This window comes from Hypanus sabinus, unplaced genomic scaffold (assembly GCF_030144855.1).
Source record: "Hypanus sabinus isolate sHypSab1 unplaced genomic scaffold, sHypSab1.hap1 scaffold_47, whole genome shotgun sequence".
NCBI lineage: Eukaryota > Metazoa > Chordata > Chondrichthyes > Myliobatiformes > Dasyatidae > Hypanus > Hypanus sabinus.
Window position 1 is genome coordinate 90,193 of NW_026781341.1, and position 26,016 is coordinate 116,208.

Here is a 26,016-nt window from a genome sequence, read left to right on the forward strand (position 1 = left end):
TTTGTGCTTTTTCAGATGCGGCTGGATGTTCCTCCTTCCGCAATGAAGCAGATGTCTCAGGTGGCTGGATATTGGTAGCGCGAATCTCTCAGTGTGAGATGCGGGAACACCCAGTGTGAGATGTGGAAAAGATGTGCGGGCTGTGACCCTCTGAGGTTGGATCCTGGGACACCACCCATGTCTAAATCAGATAAAGTGAATCAGGGAATCAAGTTGTCAGGGTTTATGAGAAGTTGAGCGAGTATTTCTGTTCTGTGCTCAGATGTTTGGTTCTGAAGTCTCTTTGGAAGCAAAGCAGAGAATGAGTTCCCATTCCATCCCTCACAGAGAGAGGCTGTGATTAAATTTGCACCAGTAGACATAGACCGGGGTTTCAGAAATCAATTCACGTTTTGAAGTTCCCCCTCATTCTCACCTGTCTATCTGCCAGTGGGAGCCAAACAGAAACGCAAGATGCTGAAGATGGAACAGAACATGGAACAGTACATCACAGGAACAGGCCCTTCGGCCACAGTGGTGTGCCAGACCAGCTGAAAAATAAATCAACCCCCGCCCCCGTAAAATCTAGGGTTGTTGCAGGTGGGGTGAAGTTGGGGCGGCAGTGATTATTTACACCAACTGAATAACAACAAGCCTGGATACATTGGGAATGGAGAGTATGTCTGGATTAGACGGAGAGTCTGGGATCTGAGAGTGCTACCTCAGGATAAAGAAACTTCACTTTCAAACTGAGATGAGAGACATTACTTCAGCCAAAGGTTGTTTGATCTGTGGAATTTATCACCACAAATAGTGGTGGAGGCTATCTTTGGGTATATTCATGTTCTGGATTGACAAATAGGTTGAGAATTATAGCAGGAAGCAAGAATACGGTGTTGGAAAGTAATCCTCCATGATTGATTATAGAGCAGACTAGAATGACTTTATCACATAATTCTCCTGTTATAAATTATGACTTGTATCTTATACTATGACTGAATGATGACTTCCTTGTATTCCATCACGAGCAAGAGAAAATCTTCAGATGCTGGAAATCCAAGCAACAGCCACAAAATGCTGGAGGAACTAAGCAGCTGGAAGAGAGGAGCGTTGACATCCAGATGCTGCCTGGCCTGATGAGTTCCTCCAGCATTTTGTCTGTGTTCCTTTGTATCCCATATCAGGTTTTGTAAAGTTTGAGGGACAGTTACTGATTTCTTCACTCGGATCATGACATATGCGTTCAAAATTTAAATGTCAGGTTAACGCTTTGTTCTCGTTTGTTTTAGTAACATAATTCATTACTTCTTTCGTTGAAGTTAGACCTGTGGTGAGAGATTTATTGGAAGAGACGCCCACAACTGGATGCAAACCACAACTGAAAACAAGGGAACAGCAACAAGTGAACCAGCCCGAGGACGGAGATCATCAATTCGACAGAACCCTTCTGACTCGGAGTTTCCATTAATTCAGTCAGGAGAAAGTTCGGTGAGTCTCATTTACCCAAACACTGCTCCTTGAGACATTACATTTCTGTACCAAGGAAGATAGGAAATAGCTGGAGTGAGACTGAATAAATGTAGAAGTGCCAGTTGCAATCATTCCAGATGTACTGAAGTGCTGTCAGTATAAGTTCTGCATAAGAATTATATTATGCATGTGAAAAGAAACATTACATTGATTAAGTACATACATCGAGATTTGTGTGTTAATGTTGTATCCCAGCAGGTTGCGGATCGACCATGACACACTCGGTGAGCTGGTCCGCATTGTACGGGACTGAGGGACGCGCTCCCCGTTCCCTGTTACTGACTCGACAGTCTCCCCATCTACCGCACGCGACAGCTCACCGCCCCGCCCACTGCAAACGCGCGCCCTCTCGCGGAAATTCGTCACCCTCGGTCTGACGTTGAGAAGATTTAAGCATGCTGCGCGTGCCCGGTATCTCTCGTGAAGTGACGTGACATTTACTTGTCTCTCATTGGAGACACCAAATACCAATTTAGTATACCAACCAATGGAGATATGGGTTTCGTTATTAAGGAGTCCCCTTAACAAGGAGTTGGCGGAGCTGTCAGGGCAATGGATTGAAGTGGGAGTTCAGGGGGTTTATCTCCTCAGAATGAGCAAGGATGGAGAAGGCTTCAGCATATTTTTAGTGGACACCGATAAAGTGTTGCCTGCAAGTGCGGAGTCGGAGTGATTTTGACAGCAAGTCACGATCTTACTATCTGACACGGTGGGCTGGAGGGACCCGGTGGCTGCTTTTTGTCTGAGGTGTCTGGGTTTAAACAATGGAGTAAACAGACACACCTTGGACCAGCAGGCTGCCCCAGTGAGTGTTGTGTGGTCAGATGCTTGGAGTATGGTTGCTCCCTGTCTGCAGGAGGGACAAAATGCAACATTTTCAAGTCTGTTATTGACTGAAAACATGTATATTCATTCTTTTTTTTGTTTATGATACAATCATTGTCCAATTTATGTTCAAGTTTAATAGTCATTCAAAACATACATGAAAACACATGAACACAGCCAAATACAACAGCGTTACTGCACACTAAGCCTCCTTACTAGAAACTGCCTCTCTAAGATACCCCAAGGGCATAGGCATTTTCTGATTAATATTATCTATCCATCGTAGCCTCAGTCATCCTCTCCTTCTTTTGCCTTCTGTTTCCCCGAACATGAGAGTCTTCTCTAAGGAATCCTGTCCCCTCATGATGTGGTCAAAATAGCTGAGCTTTTCAAGCTTCCTAGTGAGCAGTCTGGCGTATTTCTCCAAGTATTGACTTGTTGGACCTTCTTGCTGTCCAGCGAACACTTTCCCCCAACATCCAAGTTCAGAGGCGTTGATTATTTTGTATTCAGCCTTATTAATACTCCAGCTGTTACAGCCTTACATCACAACTGGAAATACTATATACTTGACTCTACGGTCCTTCGCAGACAATGTTATGTCTCTGCACTTCAGTATTTTATCTAAATTTGCCATTGCTACCCTCCCCAGAAGTAAGCGCCGTTTAATACGCTGCATTTACCATTATTTTCAATCTTTCTTTATTGATTAAAAATTTATATGAATAGATACGAATCAGAGGTGAAGTTATATCAAATACATTATAGAATAAACGTACAAACAAAGAAAATGATATACATTGTCAAAATCATGTGTAATATAATATTAGGCTATTATATATAAACAGAGAAACACAACTCCTCTTGACAATTCATTCAAAAAAAGACTGGAAATGTTCTATTTATAGGAGAGAAAAAAAACACTAAACAAACTAAAAACTAAAACAAAAAAAAAAGTGGGGAACTGGGTAGTCCACTTGAGGACAAGATTACAAAAAAAGAAGAAAGCGTCCTTCTAGTCAAATCTGAAACTTCACGGAGGGAGAAAGAAAAGAAAGAAAAAAACTAAAGAAAAAAATTAAAAAAGATAAGAAATTAGATCTTCTGAAAATATTGAATGAAAGGTGGCCAGGTTTGTTCAAATTTGAAAGATGTATCGAACGTCCGACTTCTAATTTTCTCCAGGTTTAAACAAAACATAATGGAGGAGAGCCAGAAAAAAGCAGTAGGTGGATTAGGATCCTTCCAATGCAACAAAATAGCTCTCCTACCCAATAAATTTGAAAAGGCTATCACCGTTACCATCTATAGAAATCTTTGAACCAGGGACGAAAAAATCCGTCTCTGCTTCCACTTCCTTTCCATTTATTACCACAAAATTAATAGGACTGGCTGGTCTTCTTAATATTGAGCAAGAAGCCAGCTTTCAACTTTCTTCTTTCACTTTCATTAGAAGCTTCTTCAGATCCTCCTTTCTTTCAGCCATTAGAATAGTATCACCTGCATATCTGAGGTTGTTAATATTCTGTCTGGAAATTTTCACTGCAACATTTTGAGTCGCCTGGACCAGCATTCCTCATATGATCAGCATATAGATTAAATAAGCTGGGTGACAGTATGCAGACTGGTCATACTCCTTTCCAAATCTTGAACCAGTTTGTTGTTCTGTGTCTGGCAACTGTTGCTTCTTGATCTTTGTACAAATTTCTCATAAGGCAGAACAGATGTCCAGGTATTCCCATTTCTTTAAGTATTTGCCATAGTATATTATGGACCGCACTGCTGAAGGATTTAGAGTAGTCAATAAAACATAGATAAATACTTTTCTGAAATTCTCGCGATTTCTCCATTATCCAGCGTAGGTTAGCAATTTGGTCTCTGGTGCCTCTGCCTCTTCTAAAAGCAGCTTCTATCTGGTAGTTCGTGTTCCATATATCGCTAGGGTCTTGCTTGCATAATCTTTAGCTTTACCTTTCTAGCACGTGAATACTTGACTAAAAGTCATTGTTGTTTATATTTTCCCAGGTCTGCTGGAAAATTGCATGCAACACTTTTACAGCATCACCTTTTAGAATTTTTAACAATTTTACTGGAATCCTGTCACATCCTGCAGCCTTATTATTGGCAATGTTTTCTATCACCCATTCGACTTCACTTTCCAGAATGTCTGGCTCCAGATCGATGAGGAAGTCATTGCAGATATCTTCGCTGTTGGATCTTTCTACAATTCTTCTGTGTGTTCCTGCCAACTCCCTTTGATGTCCTTTGCTTCTGTAAGGTCCTTCCCTTCTTTGTCATTTCCTATGACATTTTACATGAAATGTTCCTTTGATTTCTCTAATCTTCTGCAACAGATGTCTTTTTTTTTACAATTCTGTTGGCTTCTACAGCTTCAGTGCATTGCTCCTTTAAGTAAGTTTCCTTATATTTCCTTGCTATCTTTTTGAACTTTGTGTTTAGTTGGAGGTCTTTGTACCGATTTCCATTTACTCCATGGAATGTCGGAGATGAGCAGTGACCTTACATAAGTGTTTTATATTTGAAGGACAGAGTAACTGAATCATACTTTTTTATTTGTGTAATTCAGGTCATTGCCAGCAGGTGGGGCTTTCTTCCACCCGGACGTCGGACAAGCAGACGATAATCAACCAACGTCAGTCAGAGTCAGAATGGACACAGGTATGTTCATTGGGCTCTTTCTCATTAAATCTGTCATCGTGGTACACGTGTAATCAAATCATCAATAATTCAGAGGGATAAACTTGGGAGATAAAGGGGCAGAGAGAAGGTACCATCAAAAGGAGTCATTGATCCAACTGGTAAAGTGTCCATGAGCACTGGAACAATTCACTAGCTCCAGCGCTGGGACCTAACGAGGGGAATGATCGAATCGCTCCCCTCACCACACAGATCTTCACCTGAGTGAAAGGAGAAGGAGCCCCTAAATAAGGTGGCTGTGGGTAACACTCAGACAGGAATACAACAGCGGGCAATGTAACAGTCGAGGGAACAGATAGAATTTCTGTCAGCATTTGGTACGCCCTGATGTGGGAAATGCCTCCAACAGCCAGTGAGAGAAACAGAAGGTGTTTTCTGTTTGGAAGGGCAATGTAGAATTCTCCCCAGATTAACGGGTTGTTGCACAATGGAGGTGAGGGGAGTTCCCGGTGTTTGTTTTCTGTGGCCGAGTTAAAGGACGTTATATTGAGGGAGGACGGGCTGGGTGCAGGAGACAGTGAACAAGAGAAATTGTACACAGGGAATCTGGGGCGGGGGCGGGGGGTGGCTACTGAAGCAATGAAATGCTCTTGGCGAATAGGATGAAAGTAAAACAAAATAGTAAGTGGAGAGGGCATCGTACAAAATGCTGGAGGAACTCAGCAGGTCAGGAAGCACCTATAGTGAAAAAAATAACCTTCAATGTTTCGGGCTGAGAATCTGTAAGTTGATTTCAAAGTCGCCTTGGGTACATAAAATGGAGTCAGCACGAGAGGAGCGTTGTTCTGGCTGAAGGTCTGTGACCAGCAGTGTCCGCAAGGATCACTGTTTCGCCATGCGTCGTGTGTGTGAATCAAACAGGTTAATCATATGATATACTGGGTGGACTTATTCGTTGATTTACAGAGTTGGAGGAGATGAATAAATTTGGGACTGTTGTCAAAGTGTTCGGCATCCAGTTAAAAATAGGAACAGAGAGTCACCAAGTACAGATAATTCAGGCAAATGTGAGAAGTTGCATTTTGAGAGGTCAAATTCGCGAGCAATGTGCACGGTGAATGTTGGGACTGATAACAAGATTGATGTACTGTCGGGTCCTGTGATGGGTGTGCACAGCTCCCTTAAGGTGGCAACACAATTGGTAGTGTGCTAACGATGAGTTGAGGTATTTGTTAAAGTTAGACTGTAACTGGATACGCGTTGGTTAAGAGACAATTTCAGTATTGTGCGCAAATCGAGAATGATGTGGAGGGTCTGTAGAGGGTGTAGACGAGTTTCACCACAAAAACCTGAGGTAACAGGTCTGTTTAGATGGTAAAGTTTAAAGGGGATTTACGATGCAGGTTTTCCACAGAGAGTGATCGGTGTCTGGAATGAGCTGCCGAGGGTTGGACTGGAAACAGATACTCAGCAGCGTCTGAGAGGCGTTTGAACTCATGAGTAGGCCGGGAACGGGGGACATTGACCTTGTTCCTGAAAATGGGATTGGTTTAAAATGGCATCGTGTCCGCATACGCATGGTACATCTACTATTTTATGTTCTATGACCGACTACAGATCTGAACTCCGCCATCTGCGCCTTCCTGTCAAATTGTGACGATCACCAACTGTTCCGGTTGACGAGATTCTACATGGAGAGACTGGAGCAGGCGATTGAGGAGGGCGTGGAGGGAGTCAGCTTCATGTTAATGGGCGAGGATCACTTCACCGGGCAGGAGTATCACGTAAGTGGAAGGGACATACACTGACTGTATATTCTACTGAATCTATCACAAACCGACAGAACCGTTGTAACGACACCTCTGGGCTGCAAAAATCCTGTAACGCTTATGGTCAACATCAAGAAAAGAGTTTTCATCTGCGAAAAACCCTGAACTTTTATTAAACAACACAACCTTCTCTCCAGTTTTCTGATCACATTCATTTATAGTCAGATTAGGATACAGGCAATGATTGACTGGTGAATTTAGTGATGTGACACTTGACGGACATTGCAAGTGGACAGATAACCACTCTACACCACTCATCACATCATGTTCCCAATGTTCGACCTTAATGGCCACTGACCAGTCTGCGTTCTCCTGATGACCCACGGGTTTCCCACAAATCAAATATATAGTGACTTATTTCTCAGCTCATTCTCGGTCTACCTTCAACCCCATTGTCAGTTCAACACTGACTGTCATCTCTCATTTGAACTGCTGACCCTTTTTTTGATCAATATCCCAACATGCCTCATGGTTCTGTTACCTTCTGTTCCTTGTGACTTCCAATTTGAGTTTGTAATTACCATAGCATATACTGTTAATATGGGAAGTGCAACATTAGTGCCACTGAAAATATTCCAAACATCTACAGCTAACATAGAATTACAAGGAAACAGCTTTCCAATGGTCCTCGTGCTACTGGAGTGCGTTCACCTATTACCACCCAGAATGAATATTAGTGAAGAGCCAGACACCATACTGAACACAACATTCCACGTGAGGCAGCTGATAATTTCAGTCTAAACTTCTTACTCAACATTACCACCGGTCGGCTTTGGTCTGTCAGACATACACAATAGTCCTGAGTTTGCTGGCTGCTCCTCACTGCCAGTTTCCAGCTGTTGGCTGGCACTGGAACCCCTCATGGAGCCTGGCAGTGAAGGGTGAAGCTGCTGCGGTTCACCAAGGATTACCCTGGCAAAAATCAACAGTGGCCCGGCCATAGTTTCACCTAGTCATAGTCATCAAACACTGCAGTACAGCAACAGGCTCTTCTGCCCATCTAGCCCACACCGACCTATTATCTGCTTAGTCCCATTGATCTGAACCCGGACTGGAGACATCCAAAACTCCCCCATTGAATGAACTTATCCAAGCTGATCTTAAATAATCAACTCGAATGTACATCGACTAATTAAGATGGCAGCACGTTCCGCGCTCTTCAGCAACCTCTGAGTGAACAGGTTCCCCTTCACTTTGCCTTTCACCTGTCATCATTACCCTATGCTCTCTAATTCCAGTCTCACTCAACCTCAGTAATAAATGCATTTTCGCAATAACTCTCTGTATACCTTTTATAAACTTGTATATCTCTTTCACATCTCTCATGGTCCTCCTACACTCTATGGAATAATGTCCTAGCCTATTCACACTTCCTCTATATCTTAGATCCTCAACTCCTGGTAACAATCTGTATTTAATTCAGCATTCGTTCAATCTTATTGATATCCTTTCAGGAGGTAGATGTACACATTGCTTCAATTTAGCCTCTGAAACATCAACTTCGACATAATATCCCAACGTCTGTATTCAATATTTCGATTTATGAAGCCCCATGTCCAAAAAGCTTTACAACGCCATCTACCTTCGATAATACTTTCAAGAAATTTTGGATCTGTATCACTTTGTAGTATCTCATCACACTTCCTACTCTTGTCATTGGTACCAACGTGGACCAAGACCTGCTCATCCTGCCCTTAAGGAAGTTTCAGAGTCGATACGAGATATCACTGACCTTGGTAACACACTATCCAAAAATCCTGTTCTCGTAAACAGAATCTCCAGTCTATTCTCCTGATCATTGTATTCCCCGTCAGTGCATCTCAGCACTTCTCATCCCTTCCGAGTCACAAAGCCAAACTCAGAGCCAGAGGCATAATCACCGTGGCTTTCCTCTGCTAGGCCATACCCCGAAACAGAAAGCCGTATCCCTGTTACAAAGAGTTTCCTGTAGTGGCTGCCTGTTCCCTTCCCCCTCCTGACAGTCACCCAGTTCCCTGTGTTCCGGGCCTTGTGTACAGCTCCCTCCCTGTATAGCCTGAGTCAATCTCTCAGCCTCCGGAATGATCCTGAGTTCACCCAGCTCCAGCTCCGATTCCTCAGCACAGTCTGTATTAAGCTGCAGCTGGATGAAATTCCTGAAGGTGTAGTTATCGGGGACACTGAACGTCTCCCTGTCTTGCCGCACCCTGTAGGAAGAGCATCCCACTATCCTGCCTGGCTTTCCCACTGTTCTAACCGTGAAAAAGAGAAGGGAAATATTACCCAAGATCAACCCAAGCCTCCGCCTCTCCTCAATGAACCCTCTCTGACACAAAGCATCAATAACCTACTCTATCTCTGGCTCACTCACACTATGACTGCTTTGCTTAAACCTTGCCAAGTGGATAAGTACCCCGCAATCTGTGGCGTTCAGAAAGTCATCATTGGCCATGCTAACTTCTTTTAATTTCTTTTTCCTGCTGCGAACAATTGCTGTCAGTGATTTGCGACGAGCAGAATGTGCTGGGTCTGTCCATGTTCAGGGTAGATTTGAACCCATCCCTCCGTTCCTCAATATATTTCCCATTGTTCATTACAGAGCGTGACTGAGCTCGCGGAGAAGGGAAACCGAGCGGGCGCTTCCAAACTCCTCCTGGATCTGGTGATGGAGAAGGGCTCCGGGGCCCGGAAAGTGATGTGGGAATCCTTTGTGAAACTACATCACCATTTACCGAAGCTGAGCAGAATATTGAATGAAATACGGGAGCGAGGTACGGTGAACAATACACTGTGTGTTACAGATGTAAATGCTGATGAATTTACAGTATTACACAGAACCGACTTCATGCAGGTTAATCTGTTTGAACAGGTAACGGCCAGTTCGCCTACATGGACACTGAGCGGGGTTTCTCTGAAGTGCCCAAGCATCTGGAAGGTAAGTGATGGAACGGAAATCTGAAAGTCTGTATTTCACACTGAGAGTCTGAATACGTGTCTTTAGAGGCCTGTTTAGAGACCGTCAGAGTCTGGGAGACAGGTTTTTGTTGTTATTTCACTCTGAGAGTCTGAGTACGTGTCTTTAGAGGCCTGTTTAGAGACTGTCAGAGTCTGGGAGACAGGTTTTTGTTGTTATTTCACACTGAGAGTCTGAGTACGTGTCTTTAGAGGCCTGTTTAGAGACGGTCAGAGTCTGGGAGACAGGTTTTTGTTGTTATTTCACACTGAGAGTCTGAATACGTCTCTTTAGAGGCCTGTTTAGAGACTGTCAGAGTCTGGGAGACAGGTTTTTGTTGTTATTTCACTCTGAGAGTCTGAGTACGTGTCTTTGGAGGCCTGTTTAGAGACTGTCAGAGTCTGGGAGACAGGTTTTTGTTGTTATTTCACACTGAGAGTCTGAGTAAGTGTCTTTAGAGGCCTGTTTAGAGACTGTCAGAGTCTGGGAGACAGGTTTTTGTTGTTATTTCACACTGAGAGTCTGAGTACGTGTCTTTAGAGGCCTGTTTAGAGACGGTCAGAGTCTGGGAGACAGGTTTTTGTTGCTGAGGCTGGAGGACACGAAGCAATTTGCATTTGTCACAACACCTTTTCTGTAGGGCCGAGTATCTGGAGATTTGACAAAACTGAAGCCAAACCATTCCAATTAGAACATCCAACTCCAGCAAGGGAAATCTCGCACATCTGATCCAAAGTGGAGCTGAGATTTGCTGTTATTCCTCCATAAGACATAGGGGCAGAATTAGGCCATTCAGCCCATCAGTCTGCTCCGCCATTCCATCATGGCTGATCCCAGATTCCACGCAACACCATACACCTGCCTTCTCGCCATATCCTTTGATGCCCTGACCGATGAGGAACTTCTGCCTTCATTACATCCATGGACTCGGCCTCCACTGCAGTCTGAGGCAGAGCCTTACAGACGGTCATTATTCTCTGGCTCAAAGAGTCCTCCCTACCTGTTGTAAAGGATCACCCCTCAATTTTGAGGCCTTGGCCCCTTGTTCTGGATGCACCTGCCACAGGAAACATCCTTTCCACATCCACCCTATCTGGTCCTTTCAACCTTCTGCAGGTTTAAAAGAGATTCCCTTGCATTCCTTAAAATTCCAGTGAGTACAGGCCCAAAGTTGCCAAAACACACCTCATATGTTAACCCCTTCATTCCCAGAGTCATCCTCTTGAATCTCCTCGGGACTCTCTCTAATGACCACACATCTTTTGAGAGGTACTGAAAAGCTGTTGACAACACGCCTGTAGTGCAGCCTGACTACACAGTCTTGTACAGGCTCAGCATTTATATTCGATTCTCTTTTTTGCCCCTTTACCACAGACTCGACCTCTAAATTAATCTTCTGTGAGTTTTGCTCGAGGCTCCGAGGTCCCACTGAAGTCGCTCTGCACATCTGATCCTTGGACCTTCTGCCCATTTAGATAATAGTCCGCTCCTTTCACCAAAATGCATTATCATACATTTCCAACACTGTATTCCATCTGCCACCTCTTTGCCCATTTTTTTCCAATTTGCCTCAGTCCTGTTGCAATCGCACTACCGACCCCTCCACCTATCTCTGTATCATCCGCAAACTTTGCCACAAATCCATTCATTCCATCATCTAAATCACTGACAAGAAATCTGAAAGTCAGCGGTCCCAATACTAATCCCTGCGGAACACCACCGGACACTGGCAGCCAACCAGAAAAGGCCCCTTTTATTCCCACTCGCTGTCTGCTGCCTGTCAGCAATTCCGCTGCACATACCAGTGTCTCTCCTGTGACGCCATAGATTTTTATCTGGTTAAGCAGACTCCTGTGCGGCAGCTTATCAAATGCCTTCTGAAAATCCAAGTAAATGGCATCCACTGACTCCTTTGTCCACCCTGCTTCTTACTTCCAGGATGAATTCTACCAGAAACCATGCTAACTTATATTGTCATTAGTCTCCAAGTACCTCAAAACCTCAAACTTAATAAGAGATTCCAACTCTTTCCCAGTCGCTGAGGATTGGCTAACTGGCCTATAATTTCCCTTCTTTTGCCTTCCTCCCTTCTTAAAGAGTAGAGTGACAATAGCAATCTTCCAGTCCTCCGGACCATGCCATAATAAAGTGATTCTTCAAAGATCATGACCAATCCAGTTGTCATCCCTTCAGCAACCTCTCTCAGATCTCTGGGATGCAGTCCATCTGGCCCAGGTGACTTTGCACCTTAAGAGTTTTCAGTATGCCGAGATGTTTTTCCTTTGTAATAGCAATGGCACTCACTGCTACTGCCTGTCACTCGCAAACCAATGCATGCTGGTAGCGTCTTCCACAGTGAAGATATATGTAGAGTGCACATTCTCCAGTGTTCCAGCATGGACTCTCACCTCTCTTTTAATCTTTATATAACTGAAAAAAAGTGTTTATTATCCTGCTTTATATCATTGGCTTTTCTGCTCTCATATTTCATCTTTTCCTTACTTATAGCTTCTTTAGTTGACTATTGTTATCTTGTATGCCCTTTCCTCGGCTTTTATGCAATCCTTAACTTCCATTGTCACCCATGGTTGCCTACACGTGTCACTTGAGAACTTCTTCCTCCATGGGCCGTATCCATCCTGCAACTTGAGACCTATTCCCAGAAGCTTCAGCCATCTCCGCTAGTATCCTTCTCCAATCTACCTGGGAAAGCTACTCTCTCCTGCCTCTGTAATTCGCTTTATTCCATTGCGATACTGATACTGTAAGTTATGCTTCTCCCTCTCAATCTGTATTATGAATTCACTCATATTATGATCACTATCTCTTAATGGTTCTTTTACATTACGCTCCCTCATCAGATCAGGGCTATTACACAACACCCAATCAAAGACGTCGTCTCAAGCACAAGCTGCTCTGCAACCCTATCTCGTGGGAATTCAATAAATTCCCTCTCTTGCAATCTGATTCCTGACGTTTGTTTGATTTTCTTATTCCCCGTGCACATTGAAGTCCTTCATTACAACTGCGTCATTGGCTTTAACACATGCCTTTTCCAACTCCCTTTGCAATCTCAACCCCACACATTCGCTATTTTCAGGCCAATATAGGATCCCCATAAAGCTTTTTTTTTAACTCTTACAGTTTCCTACCTCCACCCACAAAGCTTCATCATTCTCTAAGCCTATGTCACCTCTTTCTGCAGATGTGATTCCACCTCGAACCAGCACAGCCACATCACCAACGCCTATGCCTTCCTGCCTGTCCTTTCGATAAGATGTAAATCTTCTAACGTTAAGCTCCCAGCTATGGTCTTCTTTCAGCCACGACTCAGTGATGCCCACGACATCATACTGACCAATCTCTAATTGCAACAAAAGTTCGTCCACCTTATTCTGAATGTTGCGTGCATTTAAATATAATGCGTTTAGTCCAGCATCTCCACCCTTTTGAATGTTGTCGATGTGGTACAATTTAACAGTTTGCTCCGTCTGTATTTGAACCAAGTCATTGGCTTGTCCTTCCTTACATTCATGTTAAACCCGTCATCTACTTGTAAAACTGCTGGTTCATCCACAGCTCTGTCATCCTAGGTCCAGTCCCCCGGCCATTTTAGGTTAAAACACTCCCAACAGCTCCAGTAAATCAGCCCATAAGAATATTGGTCCTCATCGGATTCACGTGCAACCTGTGCCTTTTGTACTGGTCCTACCTACCCCGGAAGTGGTCCCAATTATCCAGAAATCTGAATTCCTGCCCCCTGCTCCAAATGCTCTGCCACACATTTCTCTGCCACCTCATTCTATTCCTATTGCCACTGTTGGGTGGCACAGGCAGCAATCCTGAGATCACTACTTTTGAGTTCCTGCTCCTCAGCTTTTTTCCTAACCCCCTGTGTTCTGTTTTCCAGACCTCTTCCCTTTTCTCTTCCTTTGTCGTTGTTACCAACGTTTGTCATGACTTCTGGCTGCTCAGCCTCCCTTCTCAGGGTATTGTGGACGCGTCCAGAAACATTTCGGACAATGGCACCTGAGAGGCAAAGTCCCATCGGTGTCCACAGAATCGCCTGCCTGCCCTCCTGACTTTAGAGTTCCCTATTACCACTGCCATCCTCTTCAGCTTCCTGCTCTTCCGCACATCATCGGGGAATTGCCTGGGTTCATGTACCAGCTCCTCGGAGAATTAGAGACTGTAGACCAGTGCGGGGTGTGTCACATCGTGACTGGCTCAGCCTGGAAAAGGAAACAGAAATTATGTTCCTTTTCTGTGGCTCAGTACTGACAGCTTAATCCTAAAGGAGTGTCAAGAACATGGGGTCCATTGTGAGAGAAGTAAAAGTCAGTAGAGCAAGTAAATGCCCCCTTCCCCCCCCCCCCGTTACCCTCTGTAGGGTTGCACAGTTCAGCAGAAGCTGAGCAGTGAAAGCAGTGAAACCACCCGCTCCACACAACACTCTCCTCTCCAGAATCACGTGTGCACTTGGTCCTCGCTGGATCACCGGGGAATCTGCAAACTACCAACAGAGGGGAGAGTGGAGCCTTTAACAGCGGATCTGAGTCAGATCAGAAATGTTCCTGGGCCGTCGTTCATTTTCAGACACTCTAATCTCTGATCACCCGATTTCACCCGAACAGTGTCTTTAACGAGTATATGTTGTATGCTCCATGTACATCAGATCAGGCATTGACAACCTATTTCTTTCCGTCATAAGATGTTCGAAGGAAACACATGGAGACTTTGCGGACACAAACTGAAACACTGAGAGTGAACACGATCCTGATGAGGGAGAAGGTGAAGGTTTTCCAGCTGGTTGATCGATACGCTGAGCTCACGGTCATTTCTACTGTTCGAGATCGGAAACTGGTGGAACATGAGCTGCTGGCAAGAGGCAGAGATCACGAGGAGTGGAGAGAAAAAGATCTCCGTGGTAAGCTGGAAAAAATCCGTACTGATCAGTTATTCAAGAAGAGCTTTGTTCAAAAATTGCAAAGATATTTCTTTGGAAACAAATCAGGGATATCCGCAGCAGTGGCCGGAGTCCCAGGGATCGGGAAAACAACAATGGTACAAAAGATTGTTTATGACTGGGCCGCGGGGAAGATATACCAACAATTCCAGTTTGTCTTCAGTTTCAAATTCCGGGATTTAAACACCATTAACTGTAGAATAAACCTGAAAGAACTGATTCTGCATCATTACCCCTACTTTGGGAATATGCTGGGAGAGATCTGGAAACAGACAGAGGGACTGCTGTTCATATTCGATGGTTTGGATGAATTCAAGGACAAAATCAACTTTGTTGATCGTCGGAGAGACACAGAATCACAGTACACAGATCCTGAATTCAAGTGCAAGGTGTCTGATATTGTGTACAGTTTAATCCAGGGCAAGCTGCTCCCAGGGTGTTCAGTGCTGGTGACCACCCGTCCCACTGCGTTACATTTATTGGAAAAGGCAGACATCAGTGTCTGGGCTGAAATCCTGGGATTTGTTGGTGAGGAACGGAAGGAATATTTCATCAGGTATTTTGAAGATCAGACGGTGGCGGAAGCTGTTTTCAAACATGTGAAGGAGAACGAGGTCCTGTATACCATGAGCTACAACCCCTCCTACTGCTGGATCCTAGCTCTGGCACTGGGCCCCTTCTTCACACAAAGAGTCAGGGACCCACTGCGTGTTCCCAAGACCATCACCCAACTGTACTCCTACTATATTTACAACATCCTGAAAAACCATGGCCGTGAGATTGAGAACCCGCGTGATGTGTTACTCAGGGTTGGTCAGATGGCCTTCAGAGGAGTGCACGAGAGGAAGATTGTGTTTACAGATGGAGATTTGATCAACTACAATCTGCAGCCTTCCCAGTTCCTGTCTGGGTTCCTGATGGAGCTTTTGGAGAGAGAGGATTCTGCCCGGAGCGTGGTGTACACATTCCCACACCTCACTATCCAAGAGTTTGTAGCTGCAGTCGCACAATTCCTGAATCCACATCCCGGGGATATCCTGAAATTCCTCACTGAAGCCCACAACACGACAGATGGACGATTTGAGGTATTTCTTCGTTTTGTTGCTGGTCTCTCCTCCCCAATGACAGCTCGGGGCCTGGAGGAGTTTCTGGGTCCATTTCCTCATCAAACAACCTGCCGGGTGATTGACTGGGTGAAGGAGGAGGTTCAACGCCAGAGTGGAAACACAGAGAGTGAAGCTGGTAAAAGGAGCCTCCTGAACACATTGCACTACCTGTTTGAGTCTCAGAATCGTGGACTGGCTCAGGCCGCACTGGAATCTGTGGAAATGCTTTCATTCAGTGGAATGACACTGACCCCGATGGACTGCGCGGTCCTGTCTCATGTCATCGGACTCTGTGATGCAATAAAACACCTGTACCTGGGGATCTGCCACATTCAGTGTGAAGGAATCCAGCGGCTGGGACCCGGGCTGCACAAGTGCCAGGATTTGAGGTAACTTGGTTTATCTCTCACTCTGAACTGTGAGACTGTCTCATTGTGTTGTTTCAATGTAAAGGGATTTCGGTAAATTTGTAGTAAATCAGATTGTGAAAAATTGTGACAAATGCCCAGGGGATCGGTCAGTAATTCCCCAAGGACGGGAGGGTTCTGAGGTTCCTTGTGAAGGGATGTTGGAGACTTCATCAGATCAGTGAACAACGACTATTGGTTTAATGGTAGTAAATCACAGGAATGGCCGTGTTTCTCGCTGCCTGTGACACGTCCATTGACAATGTTCCTTCTCACTGTTACTGACACCCAGACCGACACTGATTGCAGCAGGTGGGTCAGAGATTCACACCCCCTTCCCGGTGAGGGAAAAGAGACCGTCAGCAGACTGTCCCAGTGAGAAGGAAAGAAATACCATTGTGAGATTGTCCTCCCACTGCCATTCCCCGTGTGTGACTTTGCTCACTTCCAGATACGCAAAGAGCGAGGGTGCATCTCCTCTGGGCCTCTGTTCAGACCCAACACACACGTACAAAAAAATTCTGCATCCTCTCATCTTGCAGGATTATCGTTTACCCTTGGAATCCTCCTGTGGGACCTCTCATCCCAAACCCCCTTCCATTCTTTGGAATCTCGCCCCCATTCCCATTTTCTCATCCTTCTGTGGAATGTCTTTTCCACACAACCCCACCCCGTGAAATCTCTCCTCCCCATCCTCCTTCCTCCTGTGGGATCTCTCCTCCCCATCCCCCTTCCTCCTGTGGGATCTCTCCTCCCCATCCCCCTTCCTCCTGTGGGATCTCTCTTCCACATCTCCCTTTCATCCCGTGGGATTTCTCTTCCCCAACCCCCTTCCCAGTGTGGGATCTCTCCTCCCCATCCCACATCCACCTGTGGGATCTCTCTTCCCCATCTCCCTTTCACCTCTGAGATCCCTCTTCCCCATCCCCCTTCCTTCTATGGATTCTCTTCCCCATCCCCCTTCCTCCTATGGGATCTCTCCTCCCTATCCCCATCTCGCCTGTGGGAACTCTCCTCCCCATAGAATCATAAAATCATAGAACACTACAGCACAGAAAACAAGCCATTCGGTCCTTCTAGTCTGTACCGAAACCTTATTCTGCTAGTCCCATTGACCTGCACCCAGTCCATAACCCTCCAGTCCTCTCCCATCCATGTATCTATCCAATTTATTCTTAAAGCTTAACAGTGAGTCCATATTTTCCACATCAGATGGCAGCTCGTTCCACACTCTCACCACCCTCTGAGTGAAGAAGTTCCTCCTAATGCTCCCCCCAAACCTTTCCCCTTTCACGCTGAAGCCATGTCTGCTCATATTTATCTCTCCTAATCTATGTGGAAAGAGCCTATTCGCATTTACCCTGTCTATACCCTCATAATATTGTAAACCTCTATCAAATCTCCCTTCATTCTTCTATGCTACAAGGAATAAAGTCCTAATCTGTTCAATCTTTCCTTGTAACTCAACTCCTGATGACCCGGCAACATCCTAGTAAATTTTCTCTGCACTTTATCAAACTTACTGATATCCTTCCTATAGTTCAGTGACCAGAACTGCACACAATACTCCAAATTTTGCCTCACCAATGTCTCATACAACCTCACCATAATATTCCAACTCCTATACTCAGTACTTTTATTTATGAATGCCAGGATGCCAAAAGCCTTCTTTACAGCCCTGTCCACCTGTGACGCCACTTTCAGGGAATTATGTATCTGAACCCCCAGCTCCCTTTGTTCCTCCGCTCTCTTCAGTGCCCTACTGTTTATCGGGTATGTCGTACCTTGATTTGTCGTTCCAAAATGGAACACATCACACTTGTCTGCATTAAATTCCATCTGCCATTTTCTGGCCCATTCTTCCAGTTGGTTCAGATTCCTCTGCAAGCTTTGAAAGCCTTCCTCGCTGTCCACAACACCTCTATCTTAGTGTCATCCACAAACCTGCTCATCCAATTTATCACATTATCATCTACATCATTGATATAGACAACAAACAACGATGGTCCCAGCACAGATCCCTGAGACACACCACTAGTCACAGGCCTCCAGTCTGAGAAGCAATCATCCAATACCACTCTCTGTCTTCTCCCACACAGATAATTCGAATCCAGTTTACAACCTCTCCATGGATACCTAGTGTCTGGACCTTTAGAACTAACTTATTACGTGGGACCTTGTCAAAGGCCTTACAAAAGTCAATGTAGACAACATCCACAGCCTTGCCTTCATATGCATTCTTGGTAACCTCCTCGAAAAACTACAGGATTCATTAAACACAATCTACCACACACAAATTCATGCTGACTATCTTTAATCAGCCCTTGGCTGTCCAAATCCTTGTATATCCGATCTCTCAGAAAACCTTCCAATAATTTACCTACTACTGATGTCAGGCTCACTGGCCTGTGTTACGTATTCAGGCAACAATAAATATATGAGTTCGGCAAGGGTTTCTTATAACAATCAACACGTTTATTAAACACAGAAAACAAACACCCCAAAAGTAAACAAACACTACCGTAACCGGAAACAGCTGCTGAGCGGCAGTCCAAACAGTTCGTAAAGTGATATTCCAGAAACAGTTCTTTAAAGTGGTATTGCCAAAAGTTCGATATGCTCACAGTCCATCTAAAAGGAGAGACTTTATAAGACGATTTAGGTTCTCTTTCACGTCGTTTGCTTCGATCCCCGACGTCGAACTTCCCACGAAGAATTCACGAAACAGAACGGCTTAAAGGCACTGACCTTTCCTTCTCCACTACCTTCAATCCTTTCTAGTTAAACCTAGGGATTAACAAGAAGATAGTCAATGAAATCCTTCCAAATAAGGATCAAACAAAGGTCGCCCCCGTTTCACCGTAGAAAGCGATTCTCCTCGATCTTCACTCTCCACTAATTCCGAACTAGCAGAATCGTAAAGAACCTGCTGGCAATGACCTCTTAAACTTTAGGCATTAAATAAAAACTTCATCCTTCAGCTAAACTGCGTCATCACTTCAAACACGCAGTGGCATGAAATCAACCTGGCAAATCCAGCCACGAACTGCCCCTCCTCACAGGGTGGGGTCTACCTTTTATAACCTGTAAAAAAAAACCATCACATGATCTCTACTGGCGGGAAAATGACGTCATTCCACCATCACAAGACCATCACCTCAAGACCAGCACAGCTTCAAACCCAGTCACGTGACAAGGGCTCCACTGTCATGTGTCACGAGTACATAACACCTGTAATTGCCTGGTGTACTTTAGAGCCTTTTTCAAACAACGGAAGAACATGAGCTACCCTCCTATCCTCCGGCACCGCACCCGTGGCTGAGGACATTTTAAGTATTTCTGCCAGGGCCCCTGCAATTTCTACATTAGTCTCTCTCAAGATCCGAGAAAATATCAAGTCAGGCCCGGAGATTTATCTACCTTTATTCACTGTAAGGCAGCAAGCAGCTCCTCCTCTTTAATCTCTATATGTTCCATGACACTACTGTTGGTTTCCCTTAATTCTATATCCGCTATGCCAGTTTCCTGAGTAAACACTGACACAAAAAACTGTTTAAGATCTCCCCCATCTCGTGAGGCTCCAACATAGACAACCACTCTGATCTTCCAGGGGACCAATTTTGTTCTTTACTATCCTTTTACTGTTAATTTACTTGAAGAAACCCTTTGGGTTTACCTTCATATTATCTGCCAAAGCAACCTCATGTCTTCTTTTTGCTTTCCTGATTTCCTTCTTTAATATTACCTTACATTTTCTATACACTTCAAGTACCTCATTTGTCCCTTGTTGCCTATACCTGCTAAACACCTGCTTAACCACATCGCCAATATCCGTTGAAAACCAAGGTTCCCTCTGCCTGTTAACTTTGCCTTTATTCCTGGCAGGAACATGCAGACTCTGCGCTCTCAAAATTTCACCCTTGAAGGTGTTCCACTTACTGAACACATCCTTGCCAGAAAACAACTTATCCCAATCCACTTTTCCCAGATCCTCTCTCATTTCCACAAAATTGGCCCTTCTCCATTTTAGAACCTTAACTGGTGGACCAGTCCTATCCTGATCCAAAATTATCTTGAAACTAATGACATTATGGTGACTGGACCAAAAATGTTTGCTTAAAGATACTGCTGTCACCAGACCAGTCTGGTTCCCTAATAGGAGATCAGGTACTGCACCCTCTCTCGTTGGTACCTCAACATATTGATTTAGAAAACTTTCCTGAACATATTTGACAAACTCCACGCCATCTGACTCTTTCTCAGACTGGGCGTCCCCATCAATATGCGGAAAGTTAAAATCCCCTTCTATTACAATTTTCTGTTTCTTACATTGGTCTGCTACCTCTCTACAGATTTGCTCCTCCAATTCTCTCTGCCTATTGGGCGGTCTATAATACAACCCTATTAGTGTGGTCACACCTTTCCCGTTCCTCAGCTCCACCCATATGGCCTCTGTAGACGAACCCTCTGGGCTCTCCCGTCTACACACAGCTGTGATATTCTCCCTGACTGGTAATGCCACTCCATCCCCTTTCATCCCTCCCCCCTATCACATCTGAAACAATGGAAACCCAGAACATGAAGCTGCCAGTCCTGCCCCTCCTGCACACCGTCTTAAAATAGCAATAATGTCAAAATTATCATGTGCCAATCCACGCCCTAAACTCATCGGCCTTACCTACAATACTCCTTGCATGGAAATAGATGCACCTGAGAACATTTCTATCACGTACACACCTTTGATATCTGCCTATACAAGCAGTCATTGCATGACCCTTACCCTCCACCACCTCACTATCTGCTCTCACACTCTACCCCCTCCACCTACAATCTAGTTTAAAACCCCCGGAGCAGAACTTGCTAAGCTACGGGCAAGGATATTAGTCCCCTCCAGTTCAGATGCAACCTGTCCAATTCAAACTGGTCGCACCTCCCCTGGAAGAAATCCCAATTGTCCAGAACCATGAACTCCTCCCTCATGCACCATCTCCTCAGCCACGTATTTAGCTGCATTATCTTCCTATTTCTAGCCTCACTAGCACACGGCACAGTTAGCAATCCACCTGTGTGATCTCGCGTTCCCAACGCCCTTTCATCCTCTGGGCTCTCTGTTCCCACTCCCCCTTCCTTCCAACAGTTGGATCTCTCCTCAGCATCCACCTTCCTCCTGTGGGATCTCTCATTCCCATCCCCCTTCCTTCTGTGGGATCTCTCACTACCATCCCCCTTCCTGCCGTGGAATCTTTCTTCCCCATCCCCCTTCCTTCTGTGGGATCGCTCATCCCCATACCCCTTCCTCCTGTGGGCTCTTTGTTCCCTATACACCTTCCACCTGTGGGATCTCTCATCACCAGCTCCCTTCCTCCTGATGAATTTCTCTTCCCCATCCCCATTCCTAAAGTGGAATCTCTCTTCTCCACACCCCATGCTCCTGTAGGATCTCTCTTCCGCATCCCATTTCACCCTCTGGGGCCTCTGTTCCCATCCCACTTCCATCTGTGGGATCTCACTTCCCCATCAACTTCCTGCTGTTGGATCTCTCTTCCGCATCCCCCTTCCTCCTGTGGCATTTAACCTCCCCACCCATTTCTTCCTGTGGGATCTCTCTTCCCTATCCCATTTCCTACTGTGGGTTCCCCATCCCACTTCCTCCCGTAGCATTTATTTTCCCCATCCCTCTCCCTCCTATGGGATCTCTCCTACTCATCCCCCAACCTCCTGTATGATCCCGCTTCCCCACCCACTTCCTTCTGTTTCGTTTCTCGTCCCCATCCCCATCATCCTATGGGATCTCTATTCCCCATTCCCCTTCCTTCTGTGAGATCTCTCTTCCCCATCCCACTTCCTCCTGTGGGACCTCTCTTCCCAATCCCCCTTCCTCCTGTGGGATCTCTCTTCCACATCCCCCTTCCTCCGGTGGGATTGCTTTTCCCCCTCCCCTTTCCTCCTGTGGGATCTCTCTTCCCCTTCCCACATCCTGCTGTGGGATATCCCTTCCGCATCTTCCCGCCTGAGTGAACCCTCCTCCCCACACCCCTTCATAGAATCATAAAATCATAAAACACCAGCACACAGAAAACAAGCCATTCGGCCCTTCTGCTCTGTGCTGAAACTTTATTCCACTTGTCCCATTGACCTGAACCCAGTCTATAACCTTCCAGACCTCTCCCATCCATGTATCTATCCAATTTATTCTTAAAGCTTAAGAGTGAGTCCACATTTTCTACATCAGATGGCAGCTCGTTCCACATTCTCACCACATTCTCAGTGAAGAATTTCCCCCGATACCTTTCCCCTTTCACCCCGAAGCCAAGTCCTCTTGTAATTTATCTCACCTAATCTATGTGGAAAGAGCCTATTCACATTTACCCTGTCTATACCCCTCAGAGTTTTGTAAACCGCTTTGAAATATTCCCGCATTCTTCTATGCTCCAAGGAATAAAGTCCTAACCTGTTCAATCATTCCCTGTAACTCAACTCCTGAAGACCGGGCAACATCCTAGTAAATCTTCTCTGCACTCTTTCAATCTTACTGATATCCTTCCAATAGTTCAGTGACCAGAACTGCACAGAATACTCCAGATTTGGCCTTACCGATGTCCTATACAACCTCAACATAACATTCCAACTCCTATACTCAGTACTTTGAGTTATGAATGCTAGGATGCCAAAAGCCTTCTTTACAACCCTGTCCACCTGTGACGCCACTTTCAGGGAATTATGTATCTGAACTCCCAGATCCCTTTGACCCTCCGCACTCCTCAGTGCCCTACCAGTTACTGTGTATGTCTTACCTTGATTTGTCCTTCCGAAATGCAACACCTCACACATTTCTGTATTAAAGTGGTGAATAGTGGTGTGTCTCAGGGATCTGTACTGGGTCCAATGTTGTTTGTCATATACATTAATGTTCTGGATGAAGGAATGGTAAATTGGATTAGGAAGTATGCAGATAATACTCAGATAGTTGTTGTGGATAATGAAGGTTTTCAAATCTTGTTGTTCAAAGATTTAGGCCACTGCGAAGAGTGGGCTGAAAGATGGTATATGGAGTTTAATGCTGATATGTGTGAGGTGATACATTTTGGTAGGAATAATCCAAAAAGGACATATATGGTAAATGGTAGGGCACTGAGGAATGCAGTAGAACAGTGATCCAGGAATAATGGTGCATAATTCCCAGAAGGTTGAATCTCATGTGGATAGGGTGGTGCAGAAAACTTTTGGTATGCTGGTCTTTATAAATCAGAGCATTGAGTATAAGAGTTGGGATGTAATGTTAAAATTGTACAAGGCATTGTTAAGGCCAAATTTGGAGTATTGTGTACAGTTCTGGTCACCTAATTATAGGAAAGATGTCAACAAAACAGAGAGAGTATAGAATAAATTTACCAGAATGTTACCTGGGTTTCAGCACCTACGTTACAGGGAAAGATTGAACAAGTTAGGTCTTTATCCTTCGGAGCATAGAAGGATGAGGGGGGACTTGAAAGAGGTATTTAAAATTATGAGGGGGATAGATAGAGTTGATGTAGATAGTCTTTTTCCATTCAGAGTAGGGGAGATTCGAACAAGAGGGAATGAGTTGAGAGTGAAAGGGCAAAAGTTTAGGGGTAACACAAGGGAGAACTTCTTTACTCAGAGAGTGGTAGCTATGTGGAATGAGCTTCCAGTCAATGTGGTAGAGGCAGGTTCAATTTTGTCATTTAAAAAAAAAAATTGGATAGGTATATGGACAGGAAAGGAATGGAATGGGGGGTTATTGGCTGAGTGCAAGTAGGTGGGGCTAGGTGAGAGTAAGCATTCGGCACAGACCAGAAAGGCTGAGATGGCCTGTTTCCGTGCTGTGATTGTTATATTGTTAAATGTCATACGTCATAAATTCCATCTGCCATTTTTTGGCTCATTTTTCCAGTTGGTCCAGATCCCTCTGCAAGCTTTGAAAGCCTTCCTCGCTCTCCACAACGCCTCCAATCTTAGTGTCATCAGCAAACCTGCTGATCCAATTTATCACATTATCTTCTAGATCATTGATACAGACAACAAACAACAATGGTCCCAGCACAGATCCCTGAGACACACCACCAGTCTGTGAAACAATCATCCACTACCACTCTCTGTCTTCTCCCACACAGCCAATTTGAATCCAGTTTACAACCTCTCCATGGATACCTAGTGTCTGAACATTTTGAACTAACTTATTACGTGGGACCTTGTCAGAGGCCTTACAAAAGTCCATGTAGACAACATCCACAGCCTTTCCTTCATATGCATTCTTGGTAACCTCCTCGAAAAACACTACAGGATTCATTAAACACAATCTAACACATACAAAGCCATGTTGACTATCGTTAATCAGCCCTTGGCTGTCCAAATCCTTGTATATCCGATCTCTCAGAACAACTTCTGACAATTTACCTAGTACTGATGTCAGGCTCACTGGTCTGTAATTACCTGGTGTACATTTGGAGCCTTTTTCAAACAACGGAACAAAATGAGCTACCCTCCAATCCTCCGGCACCGCACCCCTGGCTGAGGATATTTTAAATATCTCTGCCAGGGCCCCTGCAATTTCTACATTAGTCTCTCTCAAGATACGAGGGAATATCATGTCAGTTCCGGGGGATTTATCTACCTTTATTCGCTGTAAGGCAGCAAGCAGCTCCTCCTCTTTAATCTCTGTATGTTCCATGACACTGCTGCTTGTTTGCCTTCATTCCATATCCGCTATGCCAGTTTCCTGAGTAAACACTGACGCAAAAAACTGTTTAAGATCTCCCCCATCTCGTGAGGCTCCAACATAGACGACCACTCTGATCTTCTAGGGGACCAATTTTATCCTTAAAATCCTTTTACTGTCAATATACTTGTAGAAACCCTTTGGGTTTACCTTAGCATTATCTGCCAAAGCAACCTCATGTCTTCTTTTTGCCTTCCTGATTTCCTTCTTTAGTATTTGCTTACATTTTCTATACTCTTCAAGTACCTCATTTGTTCCTTGTTTCCTATAGCTGCTAAACACCTACTTAAGTAGATCGCCAATATCCCTTGAAAACCAAGGTTCCCTCTGCCTGTTAACTTTACCTTTAATGCTGGCAGGAACACGCAAACTCTGCACTCTCAAAATTTCACCCTTGAAGGCGTTCCACTTACTGAACACATCCTTGTCAGAAAACAACTTATCCCAATCCACTCTTCCCAGATCCTCTCTCTTTTCCACAAAATTGGCCCTTCTCCAATTCAGAACCTTAACTGGTGGACCAGTCTGATCCTTATCCATAATTATCTTGAAACTAATAACATTATGGTCACTGGACCCAAAATGTTCACCTACACATACTTCTGTCACCTGACCTGTCTGGGTCCGTAATAGGAGATCAGGTACTGCACCCTCTTTCGTTGGTACCTCAACATATTGATTTAGAAAACTTTCCTGAACACATTTGACAAACTCCACACCATCTAACCCTTTCTCAGAGTGGGAGACCCCGTCAATATGTGGAAAGTTAAAATCCCCTAACGATTACAACTTTCTGTTTCTTATATTGATGTACTACCTATCTACAGATTTGCTCCTCCAATTCTCTCTGACTATTGGGCGGTCTATTATACAACCCTATTAGTGTGCTCACACATTTCCCGTTCCTCAGCTCCACCCATATGGCCTCTGTAGACAATCCCTCCATCTACCCACAGCTGTCCTATTCTCCGTGAATCGTCATGCCACTCCTTCACCTTTCATCCCTACCCCCATCACCTCTGAAACAACGGAACATGAAGCTGG

At 44.7% G+C, this 26,016-nt stretch overlaps 1 protein-coding gene across 4 annotated transcripts in view; it reads left to right on the forward strand.

The window, feature by feature from the left end:
• Positions 1 to 26,016, forward strand: part of LOC132389082 (NACHT, LRR and PYD domains-containing protein 14-like) — a 49,930-nt gene that overhangs the window by 12,456 nt on the left and 11,458 nt on the right. For 2 of the 4 annotated variants that reach the window (XM_059961496.1, XM_059961498.1), the window contains 6 exons: positions 1,299 to 1,467; positions 4,922 to 5,013; positions 6,610 to 6,776; positions 9,400 to 9,571; positions 9,670 to 9,735; positions 14,465 to 16,214. In XM_059961496.1, coding sequence (XP_059817479.1) covers positions 5,004 to 5,013; positions 6,610 to 6,776; positions 9,400 to 9,571; positions 9,670 to 9,735; positions 14,465 to 16,214 — 2,165 coding nt within the window. In that variant the 5' untranslated portion in view covers positions 1,299 to 1,467; positions 4,922 to 5,003. Of the gene's footprint in view, positions 1 to 827; positions 1,468 to 4,921; positions 5,014 to 6,609; positions 6,777 to 9,399; positions 9,572 to 9,669; positions 9,736 to 14,464; positions 16,215 to 26,016 lie in introns of those variants that run through there. The other 2 variants (XM_059961497.1, XM_059961495.1) reach the window with 2 other exon arrangements.